This window comes from Melopsittacus undulatus, chromosome 4, assembly GCF_012275295.1.
Source record: "Melopsittacus undulatus isolate bMelUnd1 chromosome 4, bMelUnd1.mat.Z, whole genome shotgun sequence".
Taxonomy (NCBI): domain Eukaryota; kingdom Metazoa; phylum Chordata; class Aves; order Psittaciformes; family Psittaculidae; genus Melopsittacus; species Melopsittacus undulatus.
In genome coordinates, this window is record NC_047530.1 from 87,756,470 (window position 1) to 87,775,150 (window position 18,681).

General features: G+C 39.8%; 1 protein-coding gene across 3 annotated transcripts in view; it reads right to left on the reverse strand.

Moving 5' to 3' along the window:
- Positions 1-7,275, reverse strand: part of BIN1 (bridging integrator 1) — a 96,718-nt gene extending 89,443 nt beyond the window's left edge. For 2 of the 3 annotated variants that reach the window (XM_005153822.3, XM_031053175.2), the window contains exon 1: positions 7,100-7,215. In XM_005153822.3, the coding sequence (XP_005153879.2) occupies positions 7,100-7,183 (84 nt within the window). In that variant the 5' untranslated portion in view covers positions 7,184-7,215. Of the gene's footprint in view, positions 1-7,099 lie in introns of all 3 variants that reach the window. The other variant, XM_005153825.2, reaches the window with a different exon arrangement.
- Positions 7,276-18,681: the final 11,406 nt, after the last annotated feature.

Genomic DNA, 18,681 nt, shown 5'->3' on the forward strand with positions numbered 1-18,681 from the left:
GAACAGGTTACAGCTTTCTGAATTGCATGTCAAATCTTCACAGGGGGGCATTACTTCAGCCTTTGATATCTGTGCATCATCAGAAGACTAAATGTGGCCCTTGGTTTTCACAGATAGTTGTTTCAATTGCTGCTTTCCTCATTTTTGGTAAAGTTTGCATTTGCCATCCTGACTGCCACCCTACATTAAGAACAAACTGCCATCCAGGCTTCTCCTTTCTTCTAATGAAAGAGACAAGAAAGGAGACACTGTCTGGCTTCTACGGCTCTCCTAACTGCACCCCTCTAAAAATGGAGATTTTCAAAAACTTCACCCTGCCAGTCACAGGTCTGAGCAAAGTTTATTCCAGCACAGCCTAAGTAATAGGGGGGAAAAAAATAAAATTGTCATACACTTGTACTTGCAGAGGTCTGCGTAAACACAGTACCTATTCCTCAATTCATACCACTTCTTCATAGTGATACTGAAGCCCTCTTTAGGTTGTGTAATGCCAAGCTCTGGCTTCCAAGTCTTCCTTAAAATGTAACCAGCATCCAAAACTCTTGCTGAATGCAAGCTCTTTACATAACTAACGAGAAACTTAGGAAAAGGCAGCAGGGGAAAATTAATTAAGCAACCGTGCAACTGTTTGCTGGCACTCACACATCCAGTATTGCAGCTGTTGGAGAAAAGCAAATATACAGTCCTTCAAGAGAACGCTAAAATACAAGCTGATGTCAAAATAGACCTTGATGTACTATTTCACCTGCCAGCAGCTCTCTCAAGGAAGCTTTATTTGTATTTTAAGATTTGTTTCCATTTCACTGCTGTGGATTGGAGAATGCATAGCCTTCTGATCAACATTAACATAGTCTTATCCCATAAAAGAAGCAGCTGGTCCACACACTCTGAATTACCCAGCCTACTTAGGAACCTGAGCGAGGCCAGCTGAACAAAACGGGGCTACAGGTCTGTACTGCTTGGGCAAATTGAGTTTATCTTCATGACAACATCAAGTTGACAGTACAGCACTTCAGGGAAGGCAGTCTGATCTCTGCATGTACAGGTAGACAGCCAGGACCGTAAGATGATCCTTGCAAAGCTACAGAACTCGCACACTGGACAGCTCAGGTGTCTGGTCACCACCACAGCAATGCAAAAAACCCAGCTGCTCTCATATCTGTCAACCTAAGCTGCCTGTTATCACTCCAGAAGTTTTTAGAACCAGAGCTTTATGACACATTTGGTTCCAAGCAACAGGGTATTACCTCTCTGACCAAAGAGCCAGGAACAAAGGAAAACTTGCATTACTGCTGAGCACGTCAATCCAGCTAGATGCTGAACACTTCAGGCTGCACACAGCTTTCCTCAATGGCTTGGCTAGCCATGTCATTTGCTGTTCATGTGCCAAAAGCATTTGCAATGTTGCAAAGAAACATTTGTGTCTGGAAACACAAAATATTGCTTAACAGTCAGCATGCATGATGAGGGGAGAAGACAGAGAGCTCTGACATCTGTTGAGGAATGCTGACTTCTGTAACACTAATTCTATCATGCCTAGAGCCTCACCAGAAGTCTTAACTGAGATCTTCCAGATCCTACTTTATGAACCTTCTCTTCACAAGCACAGCACTGAAAAGCAGCTGGCTGTAAGACTAAATCTTACAGGGAAGATAAAGTGACCAGGAATAGGGCTGGGCCTTTTCCAACCAGAAAATTCATCCATCCAAGAGATCTTGCTTCTCAGAAGAAATCTGTTGTCAACACCCAGACACAGGGGCTCCTTCAGGAGGGCACTGCAAGCACACCCTGCCAATCAAACCATTCATGGGCAAGGAAACATGTGGAGCCCAGTTTCCTATTTCACCTCCTCCCTTCACCATGCAGATTATCTGTTACCCAGTAATATAGTCTGAGCTCATATCAGTATCATCTGTACATCAGGGGCATTAATTCAGATCTCTCCCTTCTATCAGTGCCTGTTTTCCAGCAGCCCTTGGACAGAAATTACCTTTGATACTCTACCTGTCACCTATGCCATGCATTCCTAAGAAAGCAAGCTAGCAGATATAAAGTAAAAAGCCCTTTCCTTGTCACCTAGGGAGTCCTCCAGTAAAAATCAAATAAAAAAAGAAAGTTTCATGACAGATCGGCAAGAGAACAACTAACTGCTGTAGCTCTTCAGGCTATTTGTACTTCACTGGCCCAAGGCAGACTGCCATCAATTTATCCTACCCTATGCAAAGCCAAGCAAAATCCACAGAAACTTTAAAGAGACAGTAGGAAAACCAAAAAGGAACTTCTCCCAGGTAGGTTGATGTGATACTTCTCAACAAAAGAACATTCTCCACCTAACATTTTTTTTATGTAAAGCCTACCTCCCCATCTGCAGAAGTTCTACAGATCAGGCAGCCTCTGACAGCTGAATCCTGAAGACATCTGTATTTAAATTTGGTTTAAGGTTCTTGGGTTCTGCTCATTGTTATATACTCCCACCTGCTTCAACAGGGCTGAGATTTCATTCTAGGTGTTCCTACCTGCCATGCTCCACCTATTGGAGTCTGTCTTACAGGGGAAAAAAAAAAGGTCTTATCAGGGCAAACACAAAATGCAAGCCATGCCTTCTGCAAACCCTACTCCACCCAAATCACAACATCCTCATGTCCAGCAAGGGATTACAAGGGGAAAGAAACAAAGGCTCTGGGAAAGGAAAAGATCCTTTCTGGACAGCAGACAGCCTGTGCTACTATGATTGTTACATGAGACAAATTAACTGGAAAAAGCATTAGGAGATCAGGCTGCAATGGCCTGCCAAAAGCAGTCCTCCACCTTCCTTTTCAGGGGCAGTGTCTTTGGTTATTTCTCCTTGCTGGGCTGCAAATTCTTTAGCAAAACCTTTGGTTTACTTGCATATATATCTTAGGGTTTATGGGGTTTTGCCCTGTAGGAGACAGGAAATAAGCATCAGAAAGCCTAGCTACCAATAACTACAGTCATACTAGCCTTTTGAGACCAAGGCTACAGCTCAGCCTCCTTGAAACGTGCAGCCAGAAGGGAGCAGAACTTTGCTCTAATAGGTTTAAACAGGGAAACGTTGCAAACATAGAGGTGGGTAAACACTGGTGGCATAAACCAAGTTAAGCCAAGAAACAAAGCAGAGGTGGTATTTCATGACAATACAGGAAGTCAGTGGCAGAATCTATAACCTAAATAATACTCCCTGATGTAAGAGAACTTGGATGCCCAAGCTAAAATTTTCCAGGTCCTGGCACCCTGGCATTCCCCTTTGGCTGGGGACAGAGAGGGAGAAAAGGGGATGCCTTGGTTTGTTGGTACATCAGAGTAAAAAAACATGAAAAAAATATGACAGCCTATACCTGTAACAGAACACAGACTTCTCATTTTGCCCAGCTTTGTAATGAAAAAAAAGAACAGAAGACCACCACTCCTATTGGATAGGAACTTCCCATATTTAAAGTCTAGAAAAGGAAAAATCACAGAATCACAGATGGTTTGGGTTGGAAGGGATCTTAAAGATCATCTAGATCCAACCCCCACTAGGGACAGGGGACATCTTCTACTACTCCAGGTTGCTCAAAGACCCCTCCAAACAGGCCTAGTTCAAAGTAAAACTCCCCATACGAGGTATTGATATATGTAAGCCCACTCTCACTCAGAACTTAGGCACATTAAGAACGAGTTCGTTCCCTTCTACTCCTCTCCACACACGCATACACAAAAAAAATCTCCCAAGGAAAAACCTCTCTTTTCAATATCAACTTTGCAATTCACCTCCACAGATGTGCCTATTAATCTGTATGCTCTTTGCCAGTCAGTGCCTACATAGCAAATACCATCTTTCCACCCCAAATCTCTGCCTAACGTGCTGGAGGAAAGCAAAGATCTTGATGCTTTAACGAGGATGCTGACTGCCAGCCAAGCAACAAAACCCCAATCCATTTGCTCCCCAAACTCAACCCCCTCCTGGAACTTCACAGAGGAGTCACCCCTGCACCAGGACTGCATTAAGTCACCAAGATACTGGTTTAATTTGTTCAAAGCAGAAATGTTTGTGCACGTGCAGACTGACACATCCAGAATTAGGGCATTCTTCAAGAAAAAAAAGAATAAATAAATAAAAATGGGAACTGTGGAAACTGGGGAGATCCCTGAAATTTTTGAAAGATAAAAATTGATCATGTAGAAGAAACAAACTTTATTATGATCCATTATGACGAATTATAGACATAAAGGAAAAAAAACTTCAGATCCTTAGTGGCAAAGTTTAAAAGACCTTTCAAACACTAGGCGCTCTCCAAGACACCGCAATACTGGAGCCATTACAGTACTCCATCTGAGTAAGTTTAGAATTATGACAGGTTCAGAGCACAACATCTCAGCCTGAAAACCCTTCAGCTAACTACCGGATGAACAAAGCGTGACTCCCAGCCTAAATCTCCCAGTTGTGAGCTGCAAAGGATAACAGATGAGTTCAAAAATGTTGCACTGGTCCTTTCTGCTAGGTGGGCTCCTCTGGACAAAGGCATCAACTTAATACATTTCACTGGACAATGGGCAAATTATTGCCAAATATTCTACTTGAAGCTATCTTTGAATGGAGATTAAAGGATGCCAGCCCATTTGCAAACAGTATAGTCAACCCTTCTGTCCCATATTTCCTGTGGAATTGAGAAAATGTCTTCCAAAAATAGCCAATAGTTTTGCTGAAAGACTCAAAACAAACAGTACTTCTGAAGGAATACCTTACATACTTTACATAATAGCCATCTCAGAAGGGAAAAAAAGGATGTATACAGTGTTCCAGTGTGAAGTCTGCATTGAACAAAAAGAAACCATTCTTTGCTTAACACAAGGCTTAAATTCACTACGAAGGAAATTGCTGAAGTCAAAGCCTCAGGGTTCAAGTTGGGAGGAAGATATCACTCTGAAGGGAAGAATTTTTATCCAAGATTCAAACTGAAAAAAGATATGCAAAAGGAACACTGTCAGATTTTTTAAGCCTCAAAAAGGAAAGTTCAATCCCAGTCAGCATCCCTCATACATTTTTAAGTGCTGCTGTGTACCCAGATCTACCCCTGTACACTTCTGCTTACCTTTTAAAAAAAAATTTAATTATGTAAGCACCTTATCCTTACACTCAAACACATGGTTCAACCTTCCTGCTAAACACAGTATCACAGCCTAAATACCACAAGACTAATACTGGTACTGTGTGGTAACTCTTAGTGCCTTCCCTGTTACTTCTTATTCTGCTGTACCTTTCCTCACAAGCTGAAAATTAACATTCATATGTTTGACTTGATGAACCTGTCCCTAAATGACAAGGGTAAAATACCTAACACTTCACTACAGAGGAAGTGTTACAGATGAAGCTGTAGGCATATGAAGAAGCAAGTCAGATGATGAAGCAAGTAATCCCATTTTTTTTTAAAGAATATTTTGTTTCATTAATATAACAATAGCAGGAGGGCCTAGAATTTGTGGTAACTTAATAAGCAAGTGCTTTGGGTTTCTTTTCCTTTTCTGCTTTGATGGAAATGAGGTGCGCTCTTTCAAGGTAAAGAGACACACAGCCAGTTTCAGATTTTGCAAATCACCTGCAGTACATGGCTAAACTCTTGATTACGACTGTTGTGGCTCTCACATTCCAAGTCACCACCAGAGAATAAGCAAGGAAGTGAACTGGATGTCCAATTGAGAGGAATTTGTGGAAAATTCTCCCTATGAAAAGAACCTGCATGCACTGAGATAAGAAGGAAGGGAAGGGCCTGGCAGGCCACACTTGGCTCCAAGTTGCACCGATAAATACAATAACTTCGTCAGCAGGCCAAGGAGCTTAGCCTTTACCATTGACCTTAATATCAACTAAAAATATGGTTGCCATCTGGTGGCTAAAACCAAATTCATTTAACACCTATGATGAGTTCAGGGTGGACCAGTTACCAAGAGACAAATTTCCCATCCTGCCCCTCTTGGAACCGCAAGAAGGGGGAAAACCACAGACATGGCCATGCTCATGTTCCATACCGGATCTGCTCTTCACATGGGGTTTTTACCAAGCAGTCAGGCAAGTTCAAATCACACTCCTAATTTCAGTAAATGAGCTTAAACTAGTGGAAGCAGCATGTGCAGTATTAGGGCTGACAAGTTTAGCTTGCCATTCTGACACAGCAGCATTCTGTAAGTGCCGGTGATGGGCACAAGGCTCATGCCAGCACTGCATCCAATCCCAAACCTCCAAGATTAAATCTAGTTGCTAAAGATAACTCTCAGGGAACAAGAGCAGCAGTGGGGCAGATCTGTTTACCCTCCTTCCCTCCCTCAAAGATGAACCAGTCCTTATTCAGTCAATGTCATCTCACAGCAAATCACTGAAAGCCAAGACGAGCGTGCCAGAGATAAAAACAGCTGATCAATGTCCCTGCATAAAATGTCCGATAATCCCTACACAGAGCTGGCATCTGGCGTCAGATGCAGCATGCCAAAGAGATGAACATGAAAAGTATCCATTGCATATTCCTGGCACCTTTTGCTGACACAGAGGTGGGCGGAGAGCAGCAAAAGGGCTCCAGGGATTCAAAAAAAAAACCCTCCCTTAGCAGACATCAGCAGAGTTTTAAAAGGCCGTATGGCTTTTACTTTACCACCATTCCAAAATCTGGAGCTCAAGGTCAGTAAAGCAAGTAGGGGTTATTATGCTATGTTTCTAGAAGATAAGGACGCAAGTGCCTATCTCCTTTTCCTCAATCGTCTTTTAGCACTATCGCAAAATATAGCTTAATACTGCCGCATAAAGCACAAGCTACATACGGTGTAAAGGTCTCCTCCTACTGAAACAATAAGCATCTACATGTTCAAAACAAGCGTGAGGCGCTCCGTCCTCCCTCCCTTCTCCCAGCTGCACCCGATGCCATGTTTCTGCAGAGGGATGGCAAATCCCTACAGCTCGAACAGCGGTATCCCGCATTCTCAAGATGCACAGGGGCCCTAAATCCGCAAGGAAAGCAGCTGCCAGCTCCCAGGGGTGAGGTTTCATCCCCGGTACCCACATCGCTCTCCGCATGCCAGTGAGTCAATGGTACCCCCCTTCTCCCTTTACCTTCTCCTGCGCCCGGGTCAGCTTCTTCTGAACGTTGATGGCGATTTTCCCGGCGGTGACCCCCTTGCTGCCCAGCTCGGCCATCTTGCCACCTCTTTTTAACAGGCGGACTAACGAACAGCAGAACCGGCAGGAAGGGGGGAAAACCCAGCGGACAGAGCAATGGCCCCGGCCACCGCCGCCTCCCGCCCACCGCCTTTTAAAGGGACAGCGCGCCCCGCGCCGCCTTAAAGGGACCGCGCGTCGCACCGGGAGAGGGCAGCAGCAGCACAGCTGGGGACCAGAGGTGAGGGGCAGCTGCTGGCAGGGGGAAGAAGTGCGAGCAGGCCTTTGAAAGATTTCCGCCTCCCTCCCTCCCTGCCTGCCTGCTGCTTCTGCTGGATCTCTCTCCGCAGCCTGTGTCAGAGACAGCAGTCAGGGTGAGAAAAGCTGGGAAGCATGGCAAGAAAGGAAGTGGGATGGAGGGAAGGATTCCAACCGGCCTGCCATAGTAGGATATTTGCAAATACAAAGTGAGAAATTTAGGTTCCTGGGGGGACAGTACCTGTAAATAAATCAAACCCCAGCCTATTATAGGTTCCAGGTAAATGCCTGTATCAGAAATAGCATAGCCAGCAGGGAGAGGGAAGTGATCATCCCTCTATACTGGGCACTGATGAGGCCTCACCTAGAATACTGTGTTCATTTCTGGGCCCTTCACTAGAAGAAAGACATTGAGGTGCTGGAGTGGGTCCAGAAAAATGCAACAAAGCTGGTGAAGGGCCTGGAGCACAAGTCTGATGAGGAATGGCTGAGGGAACTGGAGTTGTTTAGTCTGGAAAACAGAAGGCTCAGGGGGGACCTCACCACTCTCTACAACTACCTGAAAGGAGGTTGTAGTGAAGTGGGGATTGGTCTCTTCTCCCAAGTAACAAGTGACAGGACAAGAGGTAATGGCCTCAAGCTGCACCAGGAGAGGTTTAGATTGGGTATTAGGAAATATTTCTTCATAGAGAGGGTGATCAGGTATTGGAACAGGCTGCCCCCAGAAGTGTTGGAATCACCATCCCTGGAAGGGTTCAAAAACCATGTAGATGACACCCTCAGTGATGGTTTAGTGATGGTCTTGACAGTCCTGGGGTAATGGCTGGACTTGATAATCTTAAAGGTCCTTTCCAACCTAACTGATTCTACGATTCTGTGATTCGCCTCAGCCCCGTATCTTTGAAAAATGGAATAATCAATTGACCAGCTTGTCTCACCAGAACATTAGGATGGCTGATTAGTTAGTGTTTGCACAGAACCTTAACTGTGCTGTGCTAGCAGCTTTTTATGTGTTTTTGGATTTGCACAAGAATTTGGATTCAGAATGGCTTCACATAATGGCTGTTTCAGTTAGTGAGTAACGGTGACAAGTAGAGAGAGGTGCTTTCTTTGAGTGTCTCCACTGCAGAAGACATTAACAGTAACTAAGGACATTTACCAGAAGAAAACCAATAGTGATTGCACAGAGTGCTTGATATGCTTAACTTCCCCTGAATTCCTGCTACCTCAGTCTATTATCCTTCAGCTGTGACTCATCTGCTTTTCAGTGTTATTGCTCTTTGTCCAAATATGCTACCTGCCCCTTGCTTGTCCCATCCCCCTTCTGTGAGCCCGGACTTCCTGACTGTGTACACTGCAGTTATGCCACCACTTTCATCCTAACAGGGCTTCAGCCATGTTATGCTAGACCTACTGTAGAAATAACTTGTGTGAAACTATTCCTCTACAAGATAGGAAAAAGTTCTGTTTCCTGGCATACAGGAAGCCACCTCAGCACTGTTATTCACATCCTAGTACTCAGCCCCAAAGTTTCTGTCACTTTCACACACTGGGATACGGTCCAGTGGTGGGAAAGCTTCCTTCCTAGCCTGCCCCTGCACACTCATCTTACTCTCTGTGTACACGCAGTACGGTAACAACCAGACCAGTGCTCTGCAGACAATTTAGGTATTTGAGGAACTTGCATTTGCTTTTATTTAAGATGTCTTACACCTATTTTAGTTGAAAGATGGTACCAAAACCTACATCTATTCCCAGATGATTTCAGACCATCTTTATTTTGCCAGACAAAGGTGTTATTTCCAGAGTTTCACACACACAGTCAGTAGTGTAGCATTACTGCTATCTCAACAACAGAAAAATGTTGACGAGCGTTACTTGGGAGAGCTAGGCCAGATTTTTCATCATATATTTCATATGTTGTTTCTCATTTCTGCTTCACTACTATTTCTGTTTGTTCAGAACTTGGAATAAAAACCAGTTGTCTTGCCAGACCCCTTAGAAACTGTGGGCAGAGAACCTGTCAACACCACTTTGTGAAGCCTTGTGAGATAGCGCTCTGAATTTCTTGCCTGTTATGACAATGGCTTTTTTTCTTTTTAAATGATAAAAGCCCTCGTTCAGAAATCGGTTTAAACCTATGCTATACTTCAATTATGTTAGCAGACACACTGCTCCTATTTAATAAAGCATTTAGGCATGTGCTTCAGTTGTATACGAGAAAAGTGCAGTGATGTAAGACATTCAGACTCAAGTGTGTGCATACCTGTGATGCTACACTGCACTGCAAACTACAATTTTATTAAATTCCTTTCTGGCTTTACATTTAGTATTCATATTTCTGGGTGTTTTCTGTAGGTACACAACTGTGTATTTGTCCCATATTTCCCATTTTGCCTGTAGTTTCAGCCTTATTAGGTATTTTCATATTACTTTTCTTGTCCAGTAACATCTATAATTTTGCAGCATCTCACTGCTCTGTATGATCTGGAAACATAACTAATATCCCATTGTCTTTGTTTCTTGCTCCTTTAAAAGAGCAGATGTTTCAGGGTCAGAACACATTCCTCTCCATCTTACCTCATATATTTGTTTCTCCTGCTTAGGTCTCTTCTTCAGTGAAAATGGTTTTGAAGGGATTTTTGTATGATTACATTCTTTTGAGTGAAAAGTGAATGGCTGCAGCACATGGGCTGAAAAGAGAATCCATGGCAAATACCAGACAACTGTGAAACAGAAGTGCCCAGACACACACATTCACCACAATGAAAGATGATGACAAACTGTACATTTTAAAAGCTGGGATTAACAGTGAACATGAGTAATTTCCCAGTTATTTCTGTGCTTGACTGGATCAGCACTAAAGCTGCAAAGCATGTGCAGGGCTCCAGGTACATTGCAAAATTTACTCCCCTAGCATGACCCAGTGAACACCACATATGTGAGTGACTGTGCATTTGGATGAACATATAAGCCATTTTAGCCAGGTGACAAATACTGAAAGTTCTTGCTTGGTAGACAGGAGAGGTTTCAGTCTCACATGAACCCACCATTATTCTGATCTCAAGCTTACATTTTTTTATAACCATATAAATGTAAGTATATGTAAGTAAATTTGTATGCCAAAAAGGACTGCACATAGTAACAAACATGCAGGCTAGAAACCTAATGCTTATATTCCTTTGTACTTTGTGTCATTATGAGGAAGAGCTGTCTAACCTTCTAAGAGCTGTTGGCAACAGATTCTGCGCAACTGAAGTTAAAAGAAATATAATTTGATGCTTATATCAATCTCCTGCAATGAGTTCAGTATGTGCATAGTTGTCTCAGTCTAACAATAGACCCTAGAATGTTTCATTGCACCTGGCTGTAACCAGCTATATTTATCTAGTTTCGTTTAAGCTGAGTCACTTAGGCTCCTCTTATTGTAAAGAGATAAATCAGTAGCACAGAAGGACGATAAGAGGTAAAACAGAAACATCTCGCTTCCCCCTTAGCTATAGAGGGAGATCAGATGAAGAGCTTAAATAGCTAAAGTTAAGGCAGCCAGGTGGATTATGAAACCTACCTGTAGTCCATCTCCTTGGTGACAGTATGATTCAGTTACACAGTTCATAAGAAAGAATCAAATTTGTCAAAAGCAATAGCACAAATACACATATTTAAAATGTACTCACCTACCGTTGAATTATTATCGCTTTCTTAATTGATTAATACTCTAGCCAATACTATCCATCTTAGGCCTCAGCTCCATAAGTGCATTTCACTTCTCAGGTGCCTTGTTAGAGATGAACTGCTCACCTGTTTACAAATAAGCATATGTTTAAGTGCTTGCTGGGTTGGAGTCTATTATTTTGTAGTTTAGGTACAATTAATTCCTTTCATTGCACAAATTGTCGTTGCATCTACTTTTTATTTTATTATTATTCCTGCTTTGCAAAGCTTGTCCACCTGGGAGCAGGAAGCTTTCCTCATGATTCCTAATTTAAATTGGTCTAAAAATTTATTTTTTGAAGAGTGATTTCAGCAATTCAATCCATCTTTATTTTTTTACTTGAATGTTTTTATTGTAGCTTGTGTGTTTAGAGCTACAAGTTGTGATAATCAAAATGTATCTGCTTCCCAGCTACCAGTGGCAAAGTCTTTCATGCATAATCCAATCCATTTAAATAAAATAATTTTAAAATTACAATAATAGTTTTCTCTACCATTCATGGACCTAGCAGTATATATTCTCTGTTCCACTTACAGAGAAAACTGAAACTCATTAAAATTGATTTATGTTTTTTTTCAACAAGGAGTTCTGATCTTAAGTTTATATAGTGGTTTTAAAACATTTACTAGAGCTTAGTTAATTAGAGATGTTTATGGTAATTATGTTATTATTGAATTCTTTATTTTTTTCTATTCATACTAAATATTACTTGCTATAAATTATCCAAAGAACTCTAAAGCCCTTCTCCCTGACTACTAATATAAAGCACACAAAGAGCAAAAGTTTGATCATTTTGAAAATTGAACAAATCTGATGTGAAAGTGAGCTAACTGTAAATAAAGGTGAGATAGCTCTTGTAAATAATTTGTCAATTTCTATTGGATCTATTTCAGTCAGGATTTATTTGTATTAAAAGCTGAGGTTCACACTTTAAATAACCACAAAGCCTTTTGTTTGGATCCATAGTCTTGTCCTGACTCTCAACTCTAGCCCTAATACCTCAAGTCAGTTGGCCTCACTTATTTTCAGTACCACTCCCTTGTTACAGTGATGTCAGTTGAAAGATTAATTTAAGAGAGTAAATCCAACATACTGAAAACAATAAATTACACAAAATCTATTATCTAATAGCTCTGATTCCAACCTCGCTTGCTTTAAACAGCTTGCTTACTTTTTTCTTTCCACTGCAGATCACACATTCTTCTGGGATAACATTCAGGAAGAGCTTGCAAAGGTGACTGATATGCTTCCTTTCAACCTGATAACATTATCAAGGGTAATTCAGACATCAGTTTCACCATTATCTAGTTTGCCTTAGCATTTCTGTCTGACTGACTATTCTTATGCAAACTCCCTTTGCTCTCCAACAGAAAAGTGCTGGGAAGATTTGGAAGTTTCTGCCATAAATAGATAAAACCTTTCTGATTATATGTTCTGTTCCTTAAAAGAAAAGCAAGATGAAACAACTTTGATTTTAAAAAAGTGTCCAGAAGGTGTTCTCTCCCACATCTATCAAATCCACAACTTCTGTTGAATCTCTTCACTACCTTATTACGAGAAATAGACCATGATATCTAAATGACTCTTCTTGTGTCCCAAACACAAAAAAATACCAATACACTAGCACAGGGAAGGCTCCAAATCTGAAAGCTTTTCTGGTCTAGTTCATAAGACTCACTCAGAAAAGGGGGAAGAGGCAAGAAACAAAATTACATTAAAACTTTGTCACCTACCTCTCTGAGGACTGTCCCCTGACTGCAAACTTGCTGGAATTCCTGAGAACTCTGTCATGTTCATGATATCTCTTACTGGGATTTCAAAACTTTGGCAGATTTTTCACTGCATTTCAAAATTCAGATCAAATTTCTTTTCCATCCCCATAACATTTTGAATGCTTGGTTCAGATGCATGTAGCTATTTTCTGTTTTCTGCTTATGTGGATTTGGCAACCACAAATTCATCTTAGGCTCTGAATTTGTGACAGTTTAGTTAGCATTCACTAATAAATGGAGTAATGAATGGGAATAGTCCATGAGCGTTGCACAGTATACTTCCAAGAAACTTGCAAAAATTTCTGTGTGCCCCATCATGAGAAAAAAAGGGACTTGGCACAGATGAAATAGCTTTTTTCAGTTTTTCCTTATCAGTCAAAAAGAGAGCAGGGAAGTGCTTTGGAAATTATTGTGAAATTATTCTGGGTATTCCAGAAACCTACTATTTATTAAAATATTTTAAAAACTATAATTAATTATGTACTCTAATAGATGGGCCAGTTTATCCCTGTCTATAGCTATGGTTGAACACATGGCCGATCTGGTAGAGTCACACATAGGATATCACGTGATACGAATACAACATTAACAGTACAAAATATTAGTGAAACCCAGAAAACATCTTCTATAAAACATACCTCCACAAGGTTTTACATTAGCAATAAGAATATGAGGTAGGCTTATGTAATGGTAACAGCTGCCCCAATTGCAGTGTCTTCCTCCTCAGTTCCTTTTACCAATACCCTCATTTCATTTCCTTGGTAACTAAATTGAGTGACTCATTCACTACAAATTACTTGCAAGAGCTCTTTCACCTGCATTTACTGTAAGCCTGCTATCACTTCAAATTTGTTCTGTTTTCAGAATGATCCAACTCATTGCTTTTGATGTTTCAGATTTGATTTTTCACAAAATGAGGAGGATAACTTTCCAGTTTGGGAAAGTGCAGTTTTCTGCATGTATTAAATACATCATTACTACAATATATTCTGATTAGCAATTACTGATATTTATAATAGTCCTGTCCTGGACCAGGACTGAATTGCAGACACTACAATACAAATGCTGGAAAATGATTCTTACCTGTAACAACTCTGTCATTTCCACCAGCTGGCTTTATCAGCTCTGCTAAGAACTTTCATGAAGATTCAGCAAAAAATAGTAAAGACCTCAAAAGAGTTAAAGATCCACAATACATAATTTAAAAGTTAACTGTACAGCTTTACAAAAATTACTCTCGGTGTTATTAGTTTTTAGTAACAGTAAATCAATATTCATGTTTGCATTTGTAGTAAAAAAATATTATATAGGAAAACAAAGCTTCTGGATATTATAGGGACTTTAAGGAATTTTTCAAACTATGCATGTGCTGTAATTTTTTATGGCACTATTTGGTGCACACCAAACAGTCAATTTCTACTTGAAAAAAAAGAACAAGCTCAAGAGAACTAAAGTAGATGTTTACTGTATGTAAGCCTTCATTCATATTATCTAAATGCCAGCTACATCACTCAAATATTCCACCTTAAAAGTAATGTGAGTCCATGCACAGTTAGTACATGCTTAGAAAACCAGGCATAAAGCATAAACCATTCTGAAAGAAAAAGAGATGATCCCATCAAACTGTTTTTAATGTGAACTCTGCTATTCCAACCTGGATTCTTACCTAAATTCTACATACTATACTCAGTTGCTGCAGATACTTAGCTGTTTCCAACTTTGGTACATTACCAGTTTTCTTTGATTCATAGACAAATATTTGATCCATGGTTGACAACAGAATACTATAAAGACTTAGAATTGAAAGTTAGAATTGGTATATTTATCTTCACAGATTGTTACATTTTTACGTGTCATTCAATGCTCTGACATCTTGAAATGTCCCTGCCAAATTTAGCAGAAAACAGAGTCTTAAAGTACACATCCTCTACAGTTTAATGAGTCACAGCCTTGTGTATGCAGATATCATGGTCATCAGCATGCTAGAAGGAATAAAGATAAACATCAAGACAACCCTATCAGATAAACCAACTAAATATCTTAAGCTGTGAATTTTTTTTCTTAACATATCACTATACAAGTGGCAGAAATGCATGCTATTTCTACTACTTTACTCTGAAAGCGGAAGAACAAGTCTGGAAATGCTGCAGCACCTCAACATCTTTACTATCCTGAATTTTGCAATACATGATGTTCTCTCAAAACTCCACTTTTTGGAATGACATTAATAGGTTTCCAGGCAGGAAGAAAACATTAAAATTTGAATCCCAAAAACTTAAAACCAAAGAAGGGCAGGGGGAATTAAGCCATTGCTTTATCATTTTCATTTATTTTAAGGCATTCACGGTAATTTCTTTCTCTGCATACTCCAATGATAATGACATTGAATCATAAGCTAAGGGAAGACATGAGACGTGAGATTTCTCTCCTGGATAAGGAGTTATAGATAAATTTAGTTTCTATATTGCAAAAATATGCTCCTTGGAAAACAACCAGAGAACCTCCTACTCTTTCCCCCACTGTTCCTAATGTGTTGAATAGGAGCAGAAAGCTCTTTCCATGTGAGACATGGGGTCTTTACTGTATAGAAACCTTAAAAGTTTTGTTCTCCCCATTTGTACCCCTTCATGCAGACTTCTTATAGCTATTGCATACTGCAGGTAGAACCCTGGCAGTTTAAGAGGAGTGAGGATCTCTTTCCTGCCTGACCTGTGATCACAATCAGCATCATCTGGTTTGATGTATGGCAAAAACTTGACCAAAATACAGTACAGTTATGAGAAAGACAAGAAAGAGAAGCATAACATGAGGAGATAATCTGGTGTCTCCACATTCAGGCAGATATTTCATAGAATCGAAGTTACCTGGTCCAAAATGAGTGAGTGCATGGTGCCAGACTGACCTCATTTAACCAGCTAACTCTGAGAAACCAGAGCAATCCTTTTGTGCACAAAGCTGGGCTGAATGTGGGAACTAAACCTGGATGTGTCTGTGCTGGAAGCTTGAGCCTCCAGCACTTTAGCAAATGGGACAGTTTGACTAGTTGGAAGTTTGCTAAGCTTCTCAAAGATCATTCCCTATAAAGGAATAAAGTTTCATGGGTTGAAATGCTGACATACCCATTGCAGCCTAACTAAAAAAACTGAAAATATCCAGAAATACCCAAATAGAGGAACTCCACATTCCATGAAGGAAAGGCTTTGATATTTCCATTCCCTGTCACCATCTCATACCTTTGAAGAAACTAAGGAACCTGCATGAATATATGTCAAATTCTTGCTTAAAACAGGAACCTGAAACTGTGAAAACAAGCTAAAATTTCCAGCTAGGACTGCTAATGTTACCCTTCACTTTCTCAAAATGACATTTTTCCACCCATTAATTCCATTTTATATGCAAAGAGAGGCATGAAAGAGAAATTGCTTATTGCAGATATTTTATTTCAAATAAATATCAAAAATATGTTTATAATTAAAAAAAAGGCAAAATCAAACTAATTTAATTTCTCCTACTCTGTCTGCATGGATTTTGCATTTATATGTTTTTTCCCCAGGTACCATTTAGACCAATATTATGGTTTTAGAAATGCTGAATGTTTTACTACAAAAAAAAAACCTGTCATTTATGATCTGATCTTTTCAAATCCAAAGGATGTAGTAGTTCTATATTCTAGCTCTGGGGATTTGGAATAGACTGCTTCTCATCTACTCCTGCTTTACTGAGGTCATTAGCTTGTTTATAGCCCTAATACTGTTGTCACACTACTGTGAGTAACAGTAGACTTTATACCCCCAAATAGATATGAGAAAGTAAGCCACTGCATACTATAGCTACTCATATTTAGTTTCCAGAAACTGGGAGCAAACAGAAATCCCAAAGGGAACTATTGTAAGAGAACAGTATTTTCAATCTACATAACACTAGTGAGCTCCATCACAACAACAAAAGGCAAACTGCCTAGGTAAGAATAAACTTGCACAGCATTATCCTTTGGATGGATGAATGTTCCTTGATCTTCTGATATCCCAGATTAAAAAAAAAAAGGCAGAAAAATGAGCAATATCCCTCCCTAACATGTAAACATTTAGCAAGGCAAGCAATTCTACATTCCCCAGACAGAGCAACAAATAGGCACAAGTCAGTTGCAAATTCAACCGATACTGCATCTACTCATAGTCTCATAGAGGTGTGATAATCCTAGAAACCACACAACCGTTTCTTACTGAAGTTAGATATTCCCATTATATATGGGAAGCTTTTTTTTCAAGGAGGGGAGAACAAGAAGATTTGACTTTGCCATTAATGAAATGTTTCCAGGAAATATTTAATTAATTATCCTATCCACAAAACTCAGAGCAAACAAGTCTTCATCTCCTATGTAAATATCAGAAAATATAAACACACACATTTTTTGGTTTTATACCATATGGGATGGAACTGTGCCCCAGACATGTTTTGATAAAGCTGATAAGATCAGCTATGCTCTTTTTTGAAAATATATTTTATATGCTCCTGCTCATTGATACAGCAGGACACAAGTACTAGTCCCTGATTTTCTTGCAGTTACAGGTTCCTATCCATCCTGTAGGAATATGCAACTGGCCATCAATAATATACTGAACCATCACTGTCTTTGATAACTGTTTCTCTTGGCTTCTTGGTTACAAAACCACTAGTCATTCAAAACACCAACAAGAATCACAGGAACCAAAGAAGGAAAGTACCTTCTAGCTAGCAGTTCTTACCCTCTTCTGATTTGTCATCCCTTTAAAAAATACTCTATTACAAATCCCTGAGAAATAAATAATGGATACTCATTTTTCCCTGGTCTTTAGGCTAAACATCACTTTTCCAGTCAAACTGTCCAGCAACAGACTTCCAAACTTTAGAAGCCAAGTATGTATTGATAACCAATAAAGGACTGGAGGGTGCTTCCACTTGCTGCATTATCTTAAACACATCTAAAAAACAACAAACTTTGTTCTCCTCTTTTTTCTAACACTATGCAATTGAAGTACTAGTTGTAAAAGTGAAGCAAAGGCCTAGGAAAGATTTTCTTCACTTAAAAGCAGCCAGTGCAATAAAAAAAGCCTTAGACACCTGACCTAACACATCATTTGGGAAACCTAAGATTATTCCCCATCCATTATACATTTTTCTGTAATTGAATTAATTTTATTTAACCTGAATTAACAATTGATATCATTTCTTGTGGCAGAAACTCATTAATAGACCACTATTTTCTGTGTCAGTAGAATGAGGAGAGTGTTCTATTTGCAATTTTTCTCTAACCAAATAATTGCGTAAATTTCATTTGCTCTCTACCTCTCCCATAATATTAGATAGTAAAATGCCAACACCAAACCCAGTTATAAATATACATAATATGTAATCATACATCAATATAATTGCAGTCATTACAAATACTACTCATGCATTCACATGTGGCCCAGTGTCATGAAAGATTAAAACATTAATCTCTAGTATACATTTGCCAATAATGCCTTATCAATCATGATGACCCAACAACAGAAGATGCAGAAAATGGAATTCAACACACTGAAACTGTTCACTGTGGGCCTGAAAACTACAGACTTGCAAACACGCAAGCATTAGAGACATTTGCTTTGGTAGAGTAACATGGATGAATTAGATCTTTCTTGCATTGACATAATCTCACAGAGCCAATGAATGGGTAAATTCACTGCAGTCTTACCTGATGAGAAGGTGATCCATCAACTGTATCATTAATCAGAAAGTTTTCCATCTGAGACTAACATCCTAAAAATCTG